This window comes from Nyctibius grandis, chromosome 9, assembly GCF_013368605.1.
Source record: "Nyctibius grandis isolate bNycGra1 chromosome 9, bNycGra1.pri, whole genome shotgun sequence".
NCBI lineage: Eukaryota > Metazoa > Chordata > Aves > Nyctibiiformes > Nyctibiidae > Nyctibius > Nyctibius grandis.
In genome coordinates this window covers 35,912,699-35,929,345 of record NC_090666.1, presented here as the reverse complement: position 1 = coordinate 35,929,345, position 16,647 = coordinate 35,912,699, and the positions used below count along the sequence as shown (strand labels likewise).

The window sequence follows — 16,647 nt, the reverse complement described above, 5'->3', positions numbered from 1 at the left end:
GAAATCAGGTGGGGAAATAACAAATCAGCACTAATGGGAGTTTTTAAAGATCTTCTTTTCTTAAGCCTCACCATTTAGCTTTTATTGCTATTTAGCACCAAAGGTGAGCAGTCTCGCCAGGTGTGGTATTGAAGGGAGTGACAAAAATATCTAATGCAAAGAGGTTTTATCTTTTTTTATACCTGATTTATTTTTAGTGTGCAGCTGAGTAATGTTGTATAACAGACAGCTCACTCAAATCCTCAATTATAACACTTTCAGACATGCAAAAAACAGTCCAGACAAGAATATATATATATATCTCTCTCTCCTCTTGGGCTGCAGGAAAAAAGCGTATTTTCTATCAAAGGTTTATGCAACAGGATGATAACAGAAATAAATATTTTACAAAAGTTATAATATTATCTGAAGGCACTCTTCCTAGATCTAAAGCTTTATCTCAGGGCCCTCTTCCAAGATCCTTCAAAGATTACTTGTGTCTCTGCACTTAGCGTAACAGCTTAGATCTTCCCCTCGCAGGTCAATCCCATCCACTCTTTGCTTTGCTAACATCATTTCCTAATTGCAACTGTCTGCTGTTTGGCTGCAGACAGCTTTGTTGTTGTTTGATTTCTAATAACCTCTTCCCGTGAAAATACGACTTTCTGCATTGTAACAGATGATTGGGGGCTCTCTGTGTAGTTCCCTGTCTCCAGGGCTGGACCGCTCTGGATACTCGCAGGAACTTGTCTGTGCGTTATCAGGTTGTTCATTCGGTATTTTTCTCTACTCCCCAACGACAAACGTCCTCCTCTCTGAAGCACAAGAGCCTGAGCCCATGCTGCTGTTTTCCTGTCTGCTTTCAAATACAAACACTAGGGGAGTGTTGCAGAGGACTGCGCGAGGGCTGTCTGCTCAGCCACCCTCCCAAGGGAACCAGCAGCAGTGTTAGATGTGTCAGGGGGAGAAAGGGATGCTTTGGGCTCTGCAGGGCTGAGTACGACGTTTACCTCCCAGCCCTGTTCCAAAGCCGGTCTGCAGGAGGATGAGTGCCAGCCTCGGCTCTATCCCAGTTGCCCTGGTTTCTGCACGACTCAGGCGTCCCAGCCGTGTGCCCAGGTCCGACGCTGGGAGCTTGTTCAGAGCAGGGGAAGCAGCAGCAGGCAGGGCAGCTGCCGTGTCCCCGCGTGCCCGGTTCAGGCGTGTGGGTTTAGGAACCAGAGGCGCGGGGCTGGCTCCAGGAGCCAGGGCACCACAGCCACGGGATGGCCCGGTCCCACCGCAACGCTGCCCTCCTCCCAGTGACCCCTGCCCAGGAAAAGCCCCGAAGCACATGCTTAACTTTTAGCACGAGTAGCCCTATTGAATTAAGTACGTAATCAAGTGATTTGCTGGATCAATGACTGTATCCTTAATCCTTTTCGCATATCGCTAAGCTCATTAAACTCTCTTTGATACCAAGCTGTGCAAGTTCCTTAAGAGAGGCAGAGGCTACATGCCATGTCTTTAGCTTAAATTTATCACCTCCAGCTTCCAGCGAGGGACTCCTGTGTTATAAGCCTAAGGTTGCCCTAAGGGTTTGCTCTGTAACAATGGATGGGAAAATGTTCTGTGTGCTGCATAATTTTTGATACCCTGCCCAGCACAACAACATGGATATGCCAGAACAAATACCTACGTAACCAACCCAAATACCGAGCCGTGGATCCTGGGCCTCAGTGGAGGCACTTCATTTCCTTTCTCTTACCCCTTTTTTTCCTGACAGCCGTCCAGCTAACAAAGAAAAGAAAAGAAACAAATAGCAAAACAATTAAGCATTGCAAAGCTAGATATTTAGTTCTGTCAAAAACCGTAGTTAGGTATATTTGTAGGCTTGTGCTTCAGCTCAAAACAGTGACAATTTTGGTAAAGCAATTCTCTAATGCTCCCTAAATTAGATGAGCTGGTATGTGACATTTGCATACCAGCTCCTCCTGGATGCCAGAATCTACACAGCTGTTAGAAAGATTTTCTGCTGCATTTAAACATATTACAGAAGGTTTTTTCCTTAAAACAGTGCAGTTATATGCCATCAAAGGAGGATAGACAGAGGAGTGAAATCCTCATGTCTGGAAGCTAACTAATTGAGAAGAAAGGGGACAGGTTTCACCCATTATTCTTAGATGGATTTTTAAAAAATGACATTTTTTATAAAATCATGGGCTCCCTGGTAACCCTGCGAGTTGGGAGCAATCACTGGAGGTCAGAGTGGGACTCAAAGCGGGGCCAAGGCAGCTCAGGCTGCCAAGGTCTAGTACAATTGTGAATAACAGCACTGACGGCGATTCCAGAATTGCTATATAATATCATCAGATTTATAAAAATATACTAATTTGGAGTCTCCAACTTCAGAATCAAAATGCTTCATAATTTCGGAAATGTTGACTTGGCCTGACACAGCCTTACCCCCTCCTGCTTTGCAGGCGCTCAGTGTTCAGCCTTTCAGCACTTCAGTCTTTGGTAGGAAAGAGGGAACAGGCAGAATTATCAGCCACTTCTGAAACCCCGGGGCCGCTGTGCTTTCACAGCCTTTCTCTCCTATTTGATTGAGCTGTCTCATTAGCATCTAGCATAAGTACCAGTCGTGTCTACCTAAATGATTCTTATCCTTACTCAGTTATTGGATCTTGTCTCTGTTCTCATCAGGAAAAGGTATTTTTCTTATGTTGGTGTGGGTCACTTGGATGCTTCTTCCAATAAAGCAGGCCCCTGAAGTCATTCAGTCACATCAGAAAATGACCCTCCATGTAATTTTTCAGACTTGACAGCCGTGCTACTCAAACCCTACCTGGTGCAAGCATTCACATGACAGAGCTCCAAGGAAGCTACAAAATATTTGTATTACTCCCCTCTATGTGATCTATTGGGTACTGAAAAATGTCGGTACTTTACTAAACTGTATATATAGTCTTTGTGAAAAAGTATGATTGCTACAGGGTTTTTTTTTCCAGATTTTATCCTTTCACCAAATGTGCCAAGTTATTCTAAATCAAAAAGTTGCTCTAAGTCTCAAATCACTGTTTGCTATTTGCTTCGTGTTGGCAAAATTCTAATACTGGGTTTTGATCCAGGGTTTGCAGAATTTGGCTTATTGGGATAGCTGATAAGAGAAAAGAGCAGAAACCTGGGCTTGGGAACAGAGACCTTGTCTGAAGCAGATGGCTTGCTTTGGACACGGCTGGCACGTGAATGTGCTGTAGCAGCATAGAAGAAAGGAGGTACTTCTAATCGCGATGGTTCTATCAAATCATGGTTGATTGTTTTACATCACTTTTGCACACTGACAGATTACATACCCCTGAGTTGCAGGTTTTTAAAGAGAAATAGAATAATATTTCTGACTCGCCACAGGAAAAACTTAACATTAAGGCAGCAGCCATACAGGATAAACACATTGATTTCTTTTTCCCCATTGTCTTTATTTCTAGGCAATATTTTTGAGAAAATTGCTTCAGAATGAGTTTTTTGTATTATCGTGGAGGAATTATGCAGACTAAAACTGCTGATCCTATCTTTGCCTGTAGGGCGAAGTGCACTGATGAATAAATCAGGAATATCGTTTAATATTACATTAAAAAGATATAAAGGTATTAATACTAATTTATACCATGTTCAATGTAGTAAAAAATATTAAATAAAAAAAAGGCAGCTTGTTTTAAAGAACTTGGTACTGCAACTAATCATCATCATATATTTGTACGGTGTAATTTTCCTGAATTGTAATATATGTGTATTACAGAATGACTTGACTTATATGGGCTTAGAAGCAGCTTGCTGCTTAACTGACACGGTGTACTCCAAGTAAAATTCAACTCAGTCGAGTAACAGGGAGAGTAAGAGCTGATGCTGAAGCCAGTGTCTAATCCAAACAGCACTGGTATAAATCCTGTATTAATGCCAGCGAAGTTCATGGTGTTTCTCAGGATTTACATTATTTAATGTTTTCTAGAAGTAACATCTACAAGATACATCTATCTACAGCAGTTAGATTAAAATTTCAGCTTAGGACAACCACAGAGTTTAATGGAAAGTTTCACAATGCCCAAAGGTTTTCAAGTTTGCACAGGGTAAGGCCAAGATGCATTTGCCCAGGTTCCTGGGGAGCAGCGTCTTACTTGTCCTTCCTGCCCGTGCCAGGGACCATTTCTTTGTGTCACAATAGACTTAGAGGAACCACTCTCTCTCTCTCTCTCTCAAACAGAACAAGAAAATAATTACTGTGGGCAGAAACACAGAATCACTTAGAACAATTTCAGTCCTGAAAAATAAAAATATATGTTCATATATAAATTATGATCACTCAAATCAGCTAACATTTCCCTCACCTTGAGAAGACATTATGATGTACTCTCCCTGTAGTAGCTATCTCATATTCCTGGTTGTGAAGATAAATGGCTAAGAAGAACCAACTACTTTGCAACAAAAAACCATATTTGAACACCAAATAAATAATAACAGTAGAGAAACAACCCCTAATACAAACAAGAATCCCATGAAGTGGTTTTGTGATGAGTGCAAAGCTAAAAAAAGTGGAGCTATAGAAGTGGAGCTTTTGTCTCCAGAAAGTGAAGATGGATTCTTTTCTGTATAGTACTCCAATACTTGTTATTTCCTGAAACAGGAGGTTTGAAACATATTTTTGGTTTGGTGAGATATTTCTAGAGACTTATATTACTTTTGATAGGTTTTCAGAATAATAGTAATGTGTCTGTGTCGGTACCGCTGTCATACAGGTATATCATATTATATCACGTTATTCTGTGGGTTCATTCTGAACTATTTTATATAAATAACACTGAAGTTGCCTTCCTCCTGGAAATGGAGTGGTATATTTCTATTACCGACATATTTCTCTCGAATAAACATTATCTCTTTGCATTGAGTTTAAAGAACAGGCTTCAATAAGAAAAAAAGATGAATTGTTCATCTGATCATGATTATTTATCAGAAACTCTGTCTAGACACAAATACAGTAGCTTTCACATAGCTCAAGTTGCAAGTTATAGTATCTGCAAAAGTTGAACTGCAAAATTATATGGAAGCTGAGTTGCAGTTTCATCTTCAAATAGGGTATATGCTATAATATTTTTCATACTATCCATGAAATAAATATTTGAGTCAAATATTCAGTTCACTTTGATTTACACCTAAAGTAAACAAAATGCGCACCAAAACAGTGACTGCGCTGTTGAGAAGTTATTCTTCAGTCTGGATCCAGGGAAGATAACTCTGGGCTTAGAATATGGATATGTATTTATACATACTCTGATTTATTTGTGTTACTTGCATATCCTCAGCTCCTTTTGTCTTCCCCTCAAATAATCTCTGAAAAGTGTATTGGGCTACTGCCCTGTCCACTTGATAAGAATCCAAATTTGGCTTTAATCTAAATTTTTATATTGTGATTTCTGTGTACATGGGATAGGCTTGGGGGCAAAATGAAAGTGGACTCCACAAACTGACTCTGACTTTTACTCAATGTTTTACAAATGCTTTGAACATTCAAAAACTAACCTTTTAATCATTTTTCATTTAGGAATACATGGACTCAAACAAGTACATAGAGCATTTAGTGACTCAGCTGGAAGAACAACGCTGGAATTTATGGAGGCAAGTACTATGCAAATACATATTTATTTATGTTGCTATTTTGGAAAAAAATGCACTCCATAGTTTTCATTCCTGATTTCAAATATACGATTGGGTATTCAGTTTCTCCACTTTTTAATTCTTTGTGGACTAGCAAATCTTACGTAAGTGAAATAAGTAGGGCATCGCACACGAGTTGAATCTTGCCTTTGCTAATCAGGGCAGTTACATATATGCACATGATGTTCAATTTTCTAAGCAGTGTGTGCTAGCTCTACTTCATATTCTTTTAATTGGACTGAATTTAAGAAATGGTCTTATATTCTTAAGTGTTTTCACCGAATGGCACACAAACTATAGCCAAAAAAAACAGCGTAGCAGCATGAGGAATTGAGAGTTCTGAAACTAAAATAAACACGGTTTTAAAATTTTACAGTACTCTTGATAGTCCAGATTTTTAAATGCTTGCAAAGCTCCATGCATTCGTCTGGGCTGTCATCTACTCACTGGTGGAGGTCGTCAGCTCTCACAAAAAGGTGCTCACCTCATTCCAGACCCAGTCTCCTCTTTGCAACAGCAATTTTATTACATATTGTACTTCAGTGGTTTTGCTGCTGCGTTACTGTTGCTGCCTTCATTAGGTAGGATGAGACGTTGTGCGTTGTTTGCATCTTTCCAAAATTCATCAAGTATTCATAACCGTGACATGATGGAAAAAATGTTATAGATTCTTTATTGTATTTCAGCAGTGCTGTTCTCTAGCTGTTGTTTCAGGGCTGTTGTGGTATGAAATGGTAAAGATAGCCAAGAAATTACTTCAGAAGCCTCAGAAGTCTCACACTCTTAATGAGTTATCTCTTGATAATTTTTAAATTAATTCTTCCAGACTTTTCATTTGTATAGAACTGTTATTATCACAACTGGTCTAAAAGCATCTGCGTGACAGCACTTTGCAGTATTTGTTTTCACTTTGTATTTTCTTAAGTATTTAGTATCTATTTATTAACTACTCACTATCTCATATTTTTATAGTTACCAGTTAAATTCCTATCTGGAATAACATTTAATACAGAGGAAATGGAATAATACCAGTGATGAAACTCATTCAATATTCACAGCCATATATTTTTTCAAATGCAATATTTAACGTTTTTTTTCTGGAGGCATATGAGCGGTGACAATCTTTATTAATACATACTCAAATATAAAGTAATCTTCAGAGAACAATTTAATCTTCACAGATTAAAAACCTATTTCATCTTAGTTCTGATCAAGGAAGAAATAACGATCTGTCTGATTTTTCAGTTGAATGCCTCTCATGTACAATAAAAAGTAGCTTTGCACATGACAGCACTAGTTGGTATGCATCTCACAAACTTCCTGGCCTATGGGATAGAAAGTAGTATTACAGCATTTGTGATATGGACTTAGTCTTTTTTATAGGCAAAACTCAGAAAGTTTGTGTATAATTCCTGCTTCCCTTTAGAAGTAGCCAAAATAATTGGCACAAAAAATTTAAGTTTACAGATAAGATTACAGAATTTGGGAGATTATTTTTGTAAGAATGAAGGTGATAATGTTACATGTGGATGACACTACAGTGGTTAAATATAAATGAATAATAAAAAATTAAAATATGAAAAAGTCTTTGAAAAGTAGCAGGGGTGGTAACTTTGTTTTATTATGAACAGACATTCAGATGTGTTCTGAAAAGTCAGTGGTTTTGGAAAACTGAAGACAGTAATTTCTTTTTAATACTATTTTTATGGGATATTGGCATAAAAAGTAGACTTAAAATGAGCACTACAAGATAAACCCTTCTGGTTTTGCCGGTCTTCTTTGAATACTTTATTTCTCTCTTTTAAATCTCTACAATGTTTCATGGTGAGGATTATGCTAATAGCTCGCACTACGCAGGGGCAGTATGAGGCTGTCTACAGGCAGACAGATGTCCTAATAAATCAGCATAGCCCTCTTCTCAGACTTCATTATGCTTTTGATTTGTGACTACCATGATTTTAACCTAGTGGGTCACTGGGCGCTGAACCTGACATTGACCGATAACCCCCACTTTACTCTAGACGAGCTAATAAAAAAGAGAGACACAAATTCTGACCATTTAGCTCCTTCAGAGTTACTTACAGCCGGGACAGATTTATAGCAGCCAGGCTAAGACAGAGGAGACTAAAGCCGATGTCATGGTGCGCATATCAATTTTACATTTCCTTTACATTTCCACATGTACAATGGGACCCTAAAAGACATGTGGGGGCAAAAATTTCTTTTCATTTTAGAGGATGACTGTTTATACACAGCATTAGCATCTGCTGTGGAACATTTATTGCTGCAATTGCCGTCCCAGGAGAACTGGCTATGGTTAGGTCACGGTTTATAGCTTTCTACTCAAACAGACCTCTAGCCCAGCTTCAGATGTTCTGTTCTTTAAAACTTTTACAACAACGAGTTAAGGTACCTCACTAGTTTGTGGAGATGCAGATTTTTTTAACAGAGCTTTTCTTACACTGAACATTTTACAATAATTATTTTCACATGAAGAATGATGAAAATGATAGCATATTTGACTTGTCAGTGGTTCCCCCATTTCTCAGGTTTGAACGAAATAGTTTTATCCAATGTGAGACAAATTTGCCCCCTGATGATGTAAATCACCAACATTTATCACTGGAGATGATGCACAATAGTGATTGTGCACCTCAGTGTATCAGCTTGAACCAGAGCATGGGAGTATTTTAGATTTCTCTGCCCTACCCTGTATGGAAATAACGTTAAATAGTATAGAATTGGGTCAGGGGTGGGGGATCCCCCTGCAGTGGTGTTTCTCATATAGTCATTTGATACTTGCTCTAATTCAGCTAATGTGTATTACTATGTATAATTTTTATGGCAGGATCACACGGACAATCAACATGAGAAGCAGAAATTTCCTCCTGCAGTCTTTGCTAATTGACCTTGACAGTAGATTGTAATTTTTAAGTCTTGGCACATAGATCAGTGACAGCAATTACTAGATCCCTTAACAGAAGAAAGAATGCGTATTTCAGCATAGGATGCTTGCCTAAATATGCAAGGGTCAGACCCCGTTCTTAAGACCTTTCAAGGGAGTTTTATTAGTGCTACTGGAACCAGGACCAAACCTTTAGTCTGTCTGGGTGAAAGTGTTAGTGTATCCTGCATTTCAGACATGACAATCATAAAAAGAATGATCAACAGCACCTTATTACCGTAATGAAAAACACAGAGCGGGAGGACCACAAATGTGCACGAGGACCACATGGCATTCCTCCAATGCTGTATTTTAAAACCAGAGTTTGTTAAATAGATTTGCTATACTTTCATCACAGCATTAGCATGCTTCTATGCTCCTGGGTTTAATGCTTGTATACTAAAGAGGTGCCAAGTATTAAACAGGTTGCTTTTGCTGTAATCATGAACTTCCATTGGGAGACCATAATTGCTAACAAGGAAAAGAGCTCTGCAAGAATTCTTAATGGTGAGCACAGATTAAAATAACAACTGTGATTAGCTTTAAACTGCTTGACTAGAAAAGGACTAATCTTAGGGGAATAGGTTACATGGCAAACAAATGAAAAACCCTATGTATGATATTACAGTGAAAAAACACAAATGCTACCCCAGCTAAGTAAGGTCATGCTCTGCACAAGTATCTTTTTCTTGTCAGGGGCTTAGTAACTTGGCTCGAGGGGAACTAAGGTCAAAGCAGCCAGGACTTGGGCTTGAAACACCATTTTAACCTTTCTGGAAGCTTCTGATAACAAAAGTTGCCTCTGGTCTATGATGTTAATGTAGTTATAGACTGTATTTGGAACGAATTATCTTCCAAAATTGTTGTTGTAGCCCATGACCAGCAGGCAGAGATTGGTTTGGTGTGGTTTGGTTTGGTTTGGTGTGGTGTGGTGTGGTGTGGTTTGATTTGGTTTGGTTTGTAAGAGCATGAGGCTTCCTTCTTTGTTTCCTCATCCACCTGTCTTGTCACAGCATCTTGGCAATGGATAAAGCCAGGAAAAAGGTGTTTTGTGCTATTAGCCACTAACACCTCCCTCTCATCTCTTTCTCAGTGTTTTGTTTTGCTGGGTTTTTTTTGGGTGGGTGGTGGTGTTCTTTTGGGGTTTTTTTTGCTACACCTCTACAACACTGCTGGATATAGCAATAGAAATATATGATAAATTTGTAAAATCTATGAAAACACTGATGTATTCCTTTCAGTTTCCTTAGCATTTGGAGGTGAGGCAGAGCAGAACTGAGTTTGGCAGTTGGGAGTCATTGCGTCACTACAGGTACTCAGATGTTTCCAACTAACCTTATAACAGCATATATATCTCTCTAAAGCTGGGGCTTCTGATTTGTGACTTTATGTGTGAAAAAAAATCACATAAAAATGTAAATAAAACCCATATAAGGCTAGCAAGTTGTCTAACAGAGTTGGCAATATGGCTTCAGATACACGTTTCTACCACGGATTAGTATTTGAATATGCGCATTAGGATACCAATTAAAAATGTATCTGATTTTTGGCCAAATGTGCTTTTCTTTAGCTGAATGTAAATGTGTATGGTTCAGTGAGCAGTGCAGATGTAGTTACAGACCACAAAAAGCACTGCCATTGTATTACCTGTGAATGAAACCCACTCGCTCCCTTTGACTCCCCGGCACAATGCCTGTCTCACACCACCCTTGTTAAAGATACTTTTTCATGACTGAACTGGGTGAGAGTAGTGTGAATAACGAGTATATAGAAAAGCAAGTGTTTTACTGTTTGTCTTATAAATGATATTTTTAATAGGATCACAGAAAAGTAAGAGAGAATAGGTTAAAGATTACAAATGAACCTTATGGACTACGTACGCCCCCAATAAATACTAAACATGTAATCAAGGGAAGAGATTGGACAGCCGCTAGAACACTTGTTGCAAGTTGCAGTAAAGAAGTGCATATCTGAGTATCATTTATCTCAGTGTTCAAGACTGATCACTGTCTTTTAAACAAATGAAAAGTAAAATAGGCATCTTACAGAAGTTCACAGCTGTTCAAAATTTATCAGTTCCACTAATTAGTCATATAAAATAACTGACCTCAACTGATTAAAGTTGATAGTCATTTTATGTTCAACTCTTTACCTGATCAATTAGTAAATCTCCTTGAACACTGAGTCATTTTAACTCTGCGCATATTTGTGTGGAGTATTTACTAAGCTGACTTAAAATTAAGCTCAATTTGATGTGCTGTGGTATATGAGAAATATAACCTGGGATGATTTTGGCATTATACATTCATAACAAGTATTAATTTTAAGGAAGATGACTTAGCTTGTTTCCTTTAATTGGAGAAAACTCCCTTTAACACTGGCTATCAGTGCTGCATGAGTCAGGAGTGAAGTATCAAGCCTCAGTTATTGAAGTCATCACATAAAGGATTTGGAACCATCTGAATATAAAATAATTTTGAAGTAAGTAAATATCTCCATATCTGTGCTAAACTACTCAGATTTTAAAACAGCAGACAAAAGATGGAAAAGTGTTCTTTAAAAAAGTAACTTCATATTGCCATGTTTATAAAATTAAATAAATTAACCAATGTTAAATTTAAAAATGTTAATAACATCCTGTAATTCATTAGGGATTGGGGTATTTTTGCACAGATGCATGCTTGTCATAATGGCGAGACTGCCAGAGCCGTGAATTGATTTTTTTCTCTTAAATTAAAAAATAGAAGGCCTTGAGCAAAATATATTCTTTAGATATATGTGGTAGAATAAGGATCACAAATGTTCCCTACCAAGTTGAAAGGAAAAAAACTCCAGCAGGGAAGTATGTGGAAGGTCTATTTGACATATGGATGTTTGTTAAAAGCAAAATGCATGAACAACCCAGAGTAAATTAGATCCTCATTTGTATGCTGGGAAATGAAATGCATAATCTTGGCACGGTTCTCTGTTTGGTTTAGATTTTCTATAAGAACAAACTCTTTTGTGTATGCAGATACACATGTTACTGTCGTGGCTATTTAGGGTTAGGAAACAAATATGCTTTGAGCTGATTTTATCTGAAGCTAAGTGTGTATGGCAGGTTTTGGGTCTGCGTCTCCTGAAGTGCAGGCCGCGGTTCAGGCAGCAGGCAGCGGGCACGCCGCAGGCACGCTGCGCAACCGCGGCATCGCTGCGCAGGGGAAACAGGCCGACCTGCAAGGATCCGCACGTGGGGAAACGTCAGACCACCTACCCGTCTGAAACGGTACCTCGGTTTGCAGATACGAATCCAAATAACAGATCAATGTAACAAGGCACAAGATATGAATACGCTGTTGTTGGTGCTCAGAGTTTATCTAGCCCTTTTTAAAAAAACACACATTTCCAAATGGAAACTGTCTGTAGCCTTTTTTCTTAATTTGGTATTGAATTTAGTCTTCCATCCCACTAATGTCTAGGCACAGCCATGCTTATTCAGAGAATCGTAGATTCATTTTGGTTGGAAAGGACCTTTAAGATCAAGTCCAACCGTTAACCCAGCACTGCCACGTCCACCACTAAACCATGTCCCTAAGCACCACATCTACACGTCTTTTAAATATCTCCAGGGATGGTGACTCCACCACTTCCCTGGGCAGCCTGTTCCAATGCTTGATAACCCTTTCGGTGAATCATATTTCCCTCCTCAGCTAATTCCAATGATTTTATTGGAATTATTCACAGAGCAAAGAATAATTCCTATGAGTAACAGTGACATTGCCCTGAAGTCTTCTCTAAGACTGAACAACCATAGCTTTACATGGAGCCTCTGTTTCCTGTTTGGCAGAGGAAAACCCATGGATTTACATCAAGGCAACAAATGAGAATTTGGGCTCTTATAAAAACAGGATGTTGAAATGTATTATAGAAATGAGTAGTGCATAGACACAGGCCATGAGACGGGGTTTTAGATGGGGTGGTGGGTTTAAAGAAGGAGAAATGGAGAATTTATGAATTTGTTCTTTTTAAAGGAATGGTACGTCACTGATCTGTTTCACTGATAAAGTCTACAAACAGGGCAGTGCTGATGGCAGATGTAGAAGAGGCCAGTGAGCAAATGTCTATGAAGTCATGCAAGTGGGGTTAGCACCTTTCCCTGTAAATCAGTTTCACTAGTGAAAGAGAAGTTAAATAATCAAGTTTAGCATTTCTATTTCATTCTGTAATGCCCAACCATTTTTTATTTTTTCTAAATTACATTAAAGCAAGACTTTAATATCCCAAGTGAGCACAAGGCCTCATTGTTCCACACAAAGTGAGAAATGGTTTTCATCTCCTCAGCCCCAAGGATGAAACAAGAAATAACATAATTCCCTTTTTACAGAGAAAAAAATAAGTTGTGAATATACTAAGTAATGGATCTTATACAAGAGATCTGTGTCTAAGCCAGAGTTTTCCCGTGTTCCAGTTCAGTGTATCAATAATCAGGTTGTATTTCTCATGTCACAGCACTGTGTGTTGTCAGCCTGTTCACTCTTATCTGGGGGATGAGGTTGCCCCATCACTGCTTGAATCTTTAAAAGGTTTTATGGCTTAAAGCAAGCTTGGTGACAACCTTAGCCTGTGCTCCGTGATGGGAGAGCATTTTCTTGTGTCTACGGTTCATAGCACGATGAGGCGTGGAAGAGGAGGAATAGGACACTTCCTATCTTTGGAAGTGTCCTCTCCAACTCCTGTCCTTGGCCCTTGTCACTCCACAGTATAAAAGTCCATGTGAATGATCTCCTCTGTCGGGGGATGGGCAATGGCAAGGGGAGAAGGAGAGACAGGGTCTACTGTGTTCTCTTGAGGTAGTTTATTTTAAAGTATATTGGTGTTGCTGTGCTGGTGCAAAGGTTTTTAATATAGAGGAAACTATGGATGTAGGTACCTGTGTCATCTGGCTGGGCCTATTACAGGACAAATACCACTTGAGTTGAAAGCAGGACACCTGTGCAACCAAAACACTGCTGTGACATGACCTCTTGCTGCTATCTGATGTTAAGCGTGCGCTGATCCATCACTGTCATCTTCCCTCTTTCTACCACAACAGTCAGCACCGCTCTCCGGTCTTTGTGGGCACTTGGCAGCTAAAGGTCCAGACGTATGGGAGTGTGGTTCTGCAGAAGTGGAGTTTAGGTCTGTAGCTAGCCTTATCCAGCAGGCTCACCTCATCTCCTGTTTAGCTCTAATGCTGACTGTAATCAGGCTGGAAGAGCTTGGGGAAGTACTTCACAGCTTTCTGAAAGTTTCCTTTAATTCTCTAGGATTTGGCTGGCTTCCCGTTTATGCACAGTGCAGGAGATCCAGGGTGCGCTTCCTATCCATGGCTGCTGTATGAAGCCCTTTTTATGTTAACAGATTATATTTTCCATTGCTTTATTTGTTAATAAAAGGACATAATTATGTCTACAGCAACCCAGGTTCTGGGATATGGCCCATTCACACATTATTTTTTTTAATCAGGAGTAAATTCCAACATATTCTGCTGTAGGGTAAATACCATGAATTTATAGCATAAACCTGTATAAACATTATTGTAATGGGTTCCACTAGGGACAAGGTTTCAAATATAAGGCAGCATTCATCAGATATTAAAGACCTGAGCATAATTTTCCCACTTAAATCTGCATAGTTCAGAATTTGCAAACTCTTGCTTATGTAGATATTCCTCTGAGATTTTCAAAAATGAATAAAAGCTTGCAAAATACAGACCTCTTAGTTTTATTACCACCTGATTAGCTAAGCAGAGTCTAGAAAGTGTAACTTAAATAAGCAAAAAATAGAAAACCTAGATTAATCTCCAGCAAACGCATAGCAGTAAGGAGATATCAGCTTTTGCAGGATATTTAGTTTGCTGTAGTTTATGTAGCACCTTTAGAGACAGCAGAGGGATAAGCCTGTCTGCTTCCATGTGCTGCCACAACAGGCACATGCTTGTGCTGTCCAGTACTTGAGGAGGTTTGGTGCTAGTTTGATGCTACTTCTCAAATTCTTCCCAGTTCAGTTCCTGGTAATGCCATAACGAATCCAATATAGTTTGTCATTCAGCGGATTCCTAGTCCTCTACCAGGCAAGTCAAAAGCCTCTTGAGCCCTTTTGAGAGAACCAAGTACGTACAGCGTGGTTCCTGTAAGGCTTCCTGTATTTTTATGATCTTCCACTCTTCCTGGTTGGGGAAGAAAGATCAAATGCAAAGGAAGCACCGATCTCCCTGCAGAGCCCTGGGAGACATGGGGCCAGAAACACAGATCACAAGTTGTAAGCACTCTCAATCCCTCTTCTTCTTTTCTCTAATAACACTGTTATAATTGCTTGAAAAAATGGCCATACGCTGTCCTTCTCCCAGTGACCGTCACGTCAGGATTTCTTTTTGCTTCTGTTCTGCAATGTGGAAATGTGCAAATGGCAGCACTTGACCCTTTCTTCAGCCAATTCCAAAGATACCCAGAATTCCCACGAAGGACCTAAATTCTAAATTTCCACTGAGCTCAAGAGAAAACTTTTATAGAACCCTTTTTCAGGCTGAACATAACCATCAGCACCAGGAGCTGATGGTAAGAGATGTCAGCACAAGGGAGCAGCCAGACCATGAGTCTTCCTGCAGTCCTGCTTACCAGTCTGTACTGGGAAATACCAACTTCATTATGGGGGACCAGTTTTTTCTGGAACCTCTCCTCCAGCGGCTGATCCATGAAGGGATTTTTTCTGCCAGCGAAGGGCGCTCAGTGAGTGTCCCTGTCAGCTACTACTGTGTGGCTTTTTGTGGAATAGCCTGGCCTGGCAGTTTTCCCAGATGCACAGGCAGGCGTCCCGAAATTTGAATTGAGGTCCCCAAAAGGGCAGCGCCACCTCAGGTCTCACTGAACAGCACCCTGTGTCAGGCTGAAAGAGCAACTGTTTCTATAACTGACGTCAGTACACGCGATTTCTACCCTACTCATGTTTAATGGGGTTTTGGAACACCGCTAGTGTTAAGTGCGAGTAACCTTTAGGTAGAATGTCTGAAAATCTAGTATTACATCACCTATCTATAGCTTCAGTCCTATGTAAGTAAATAAATCACTATTAAAAAAAGGACAAGAAGTGACTTAATAACTGTACATTTCTGGAGGTTCCTTCCTCCCAGATTTTTAAGTATGAAGTTTCTCCCCGAAGCACAGACCCTCTTGAAGATTACATGGGTATTTTGGCATTGATTACTGTGCAAATCGGCCACTTCCCACCTGTCAACGTACCTGTCCTTTCCCAAGAATCTCCCATTTGAAAAAGCTGAAGAATGCAACAGTGAGCAGAGGTAAATCACCTCCCCATGTACATTATGCCATTCGAGAATCAGAAGTCAGTTTAAGAAGCATCTGCCCCTTCCACAGTAGCTTGGTGTCTCTGAGAAAATGACAAAATTCCTCTACTGGGCAATTACTGCATTTGTCAGTGCCAGCTGTTAGGTTTCTATATTTAAAACTGTGGCTACTATTAATGTATCGAGCTAATGCTATCATCTGCTTCACTTTTGGGTTTTGAAGCATGAGCACGGCGATTTTAGTATCACTCCAAAGCCATGGTAAGCAAAGTCATTAATTTTGTTTGAAGACTATTGTTTTACAAATGTCTATGCTAGATAAAATTGCGGAAGCCTAGGGACAAGAAATAATTAATGATTTGGAACATGTACTTATTGCTGTGTATGAAACTGAGATACTGTTAAAGAGACACAGAAGAACAGTATCTCAGCTGTCAGGAACAGTACAGCTCGATATGCATAAAAAATACTTTCAAGTTGTAATTATAGCTTTAAATTGTAGATAAATACTGGTTCTTTTTAATTCTAAATTACTTCTAGTTACAAAGTAGGAGACCAATTCCATTGCTCTTGATTTCAGTGGATGTAAGCCTGGGCCTGAAAATAATTAAAGAACTGGCAATACATTTTTTCATTCCTGTAGTCCAGTTTAATCTATCATATCTGGTGAAATCATTCAATGATTCCACTAGGAATTTGGGAAAGGAGAATTGTG

At 39.4% G+C, this 16,647-nt stretch overlaps 1 protein-coding gene across 1 annotated transcript in view; it reads left to right on the top strand.

Moving 5' to 3' along the window:
- Positions 1-16,647, top strand: part of NCKAP5 (NCK associated protein 5) — a 368,063-nt gene that overhangs the window by 102,719 nt on the left and 248,697 nt on the right. The window contains exon 2 of the mRNA XM_068408084.1: positions 5,555-5,632. Within this exon, the coding sequence (XP_068264185.1) occupies positions 5,555-5,632 (78 nt within the window). The remainder of the gene's footprint in view (positions 1-5,554; positions 5,633-16,647) is intronic.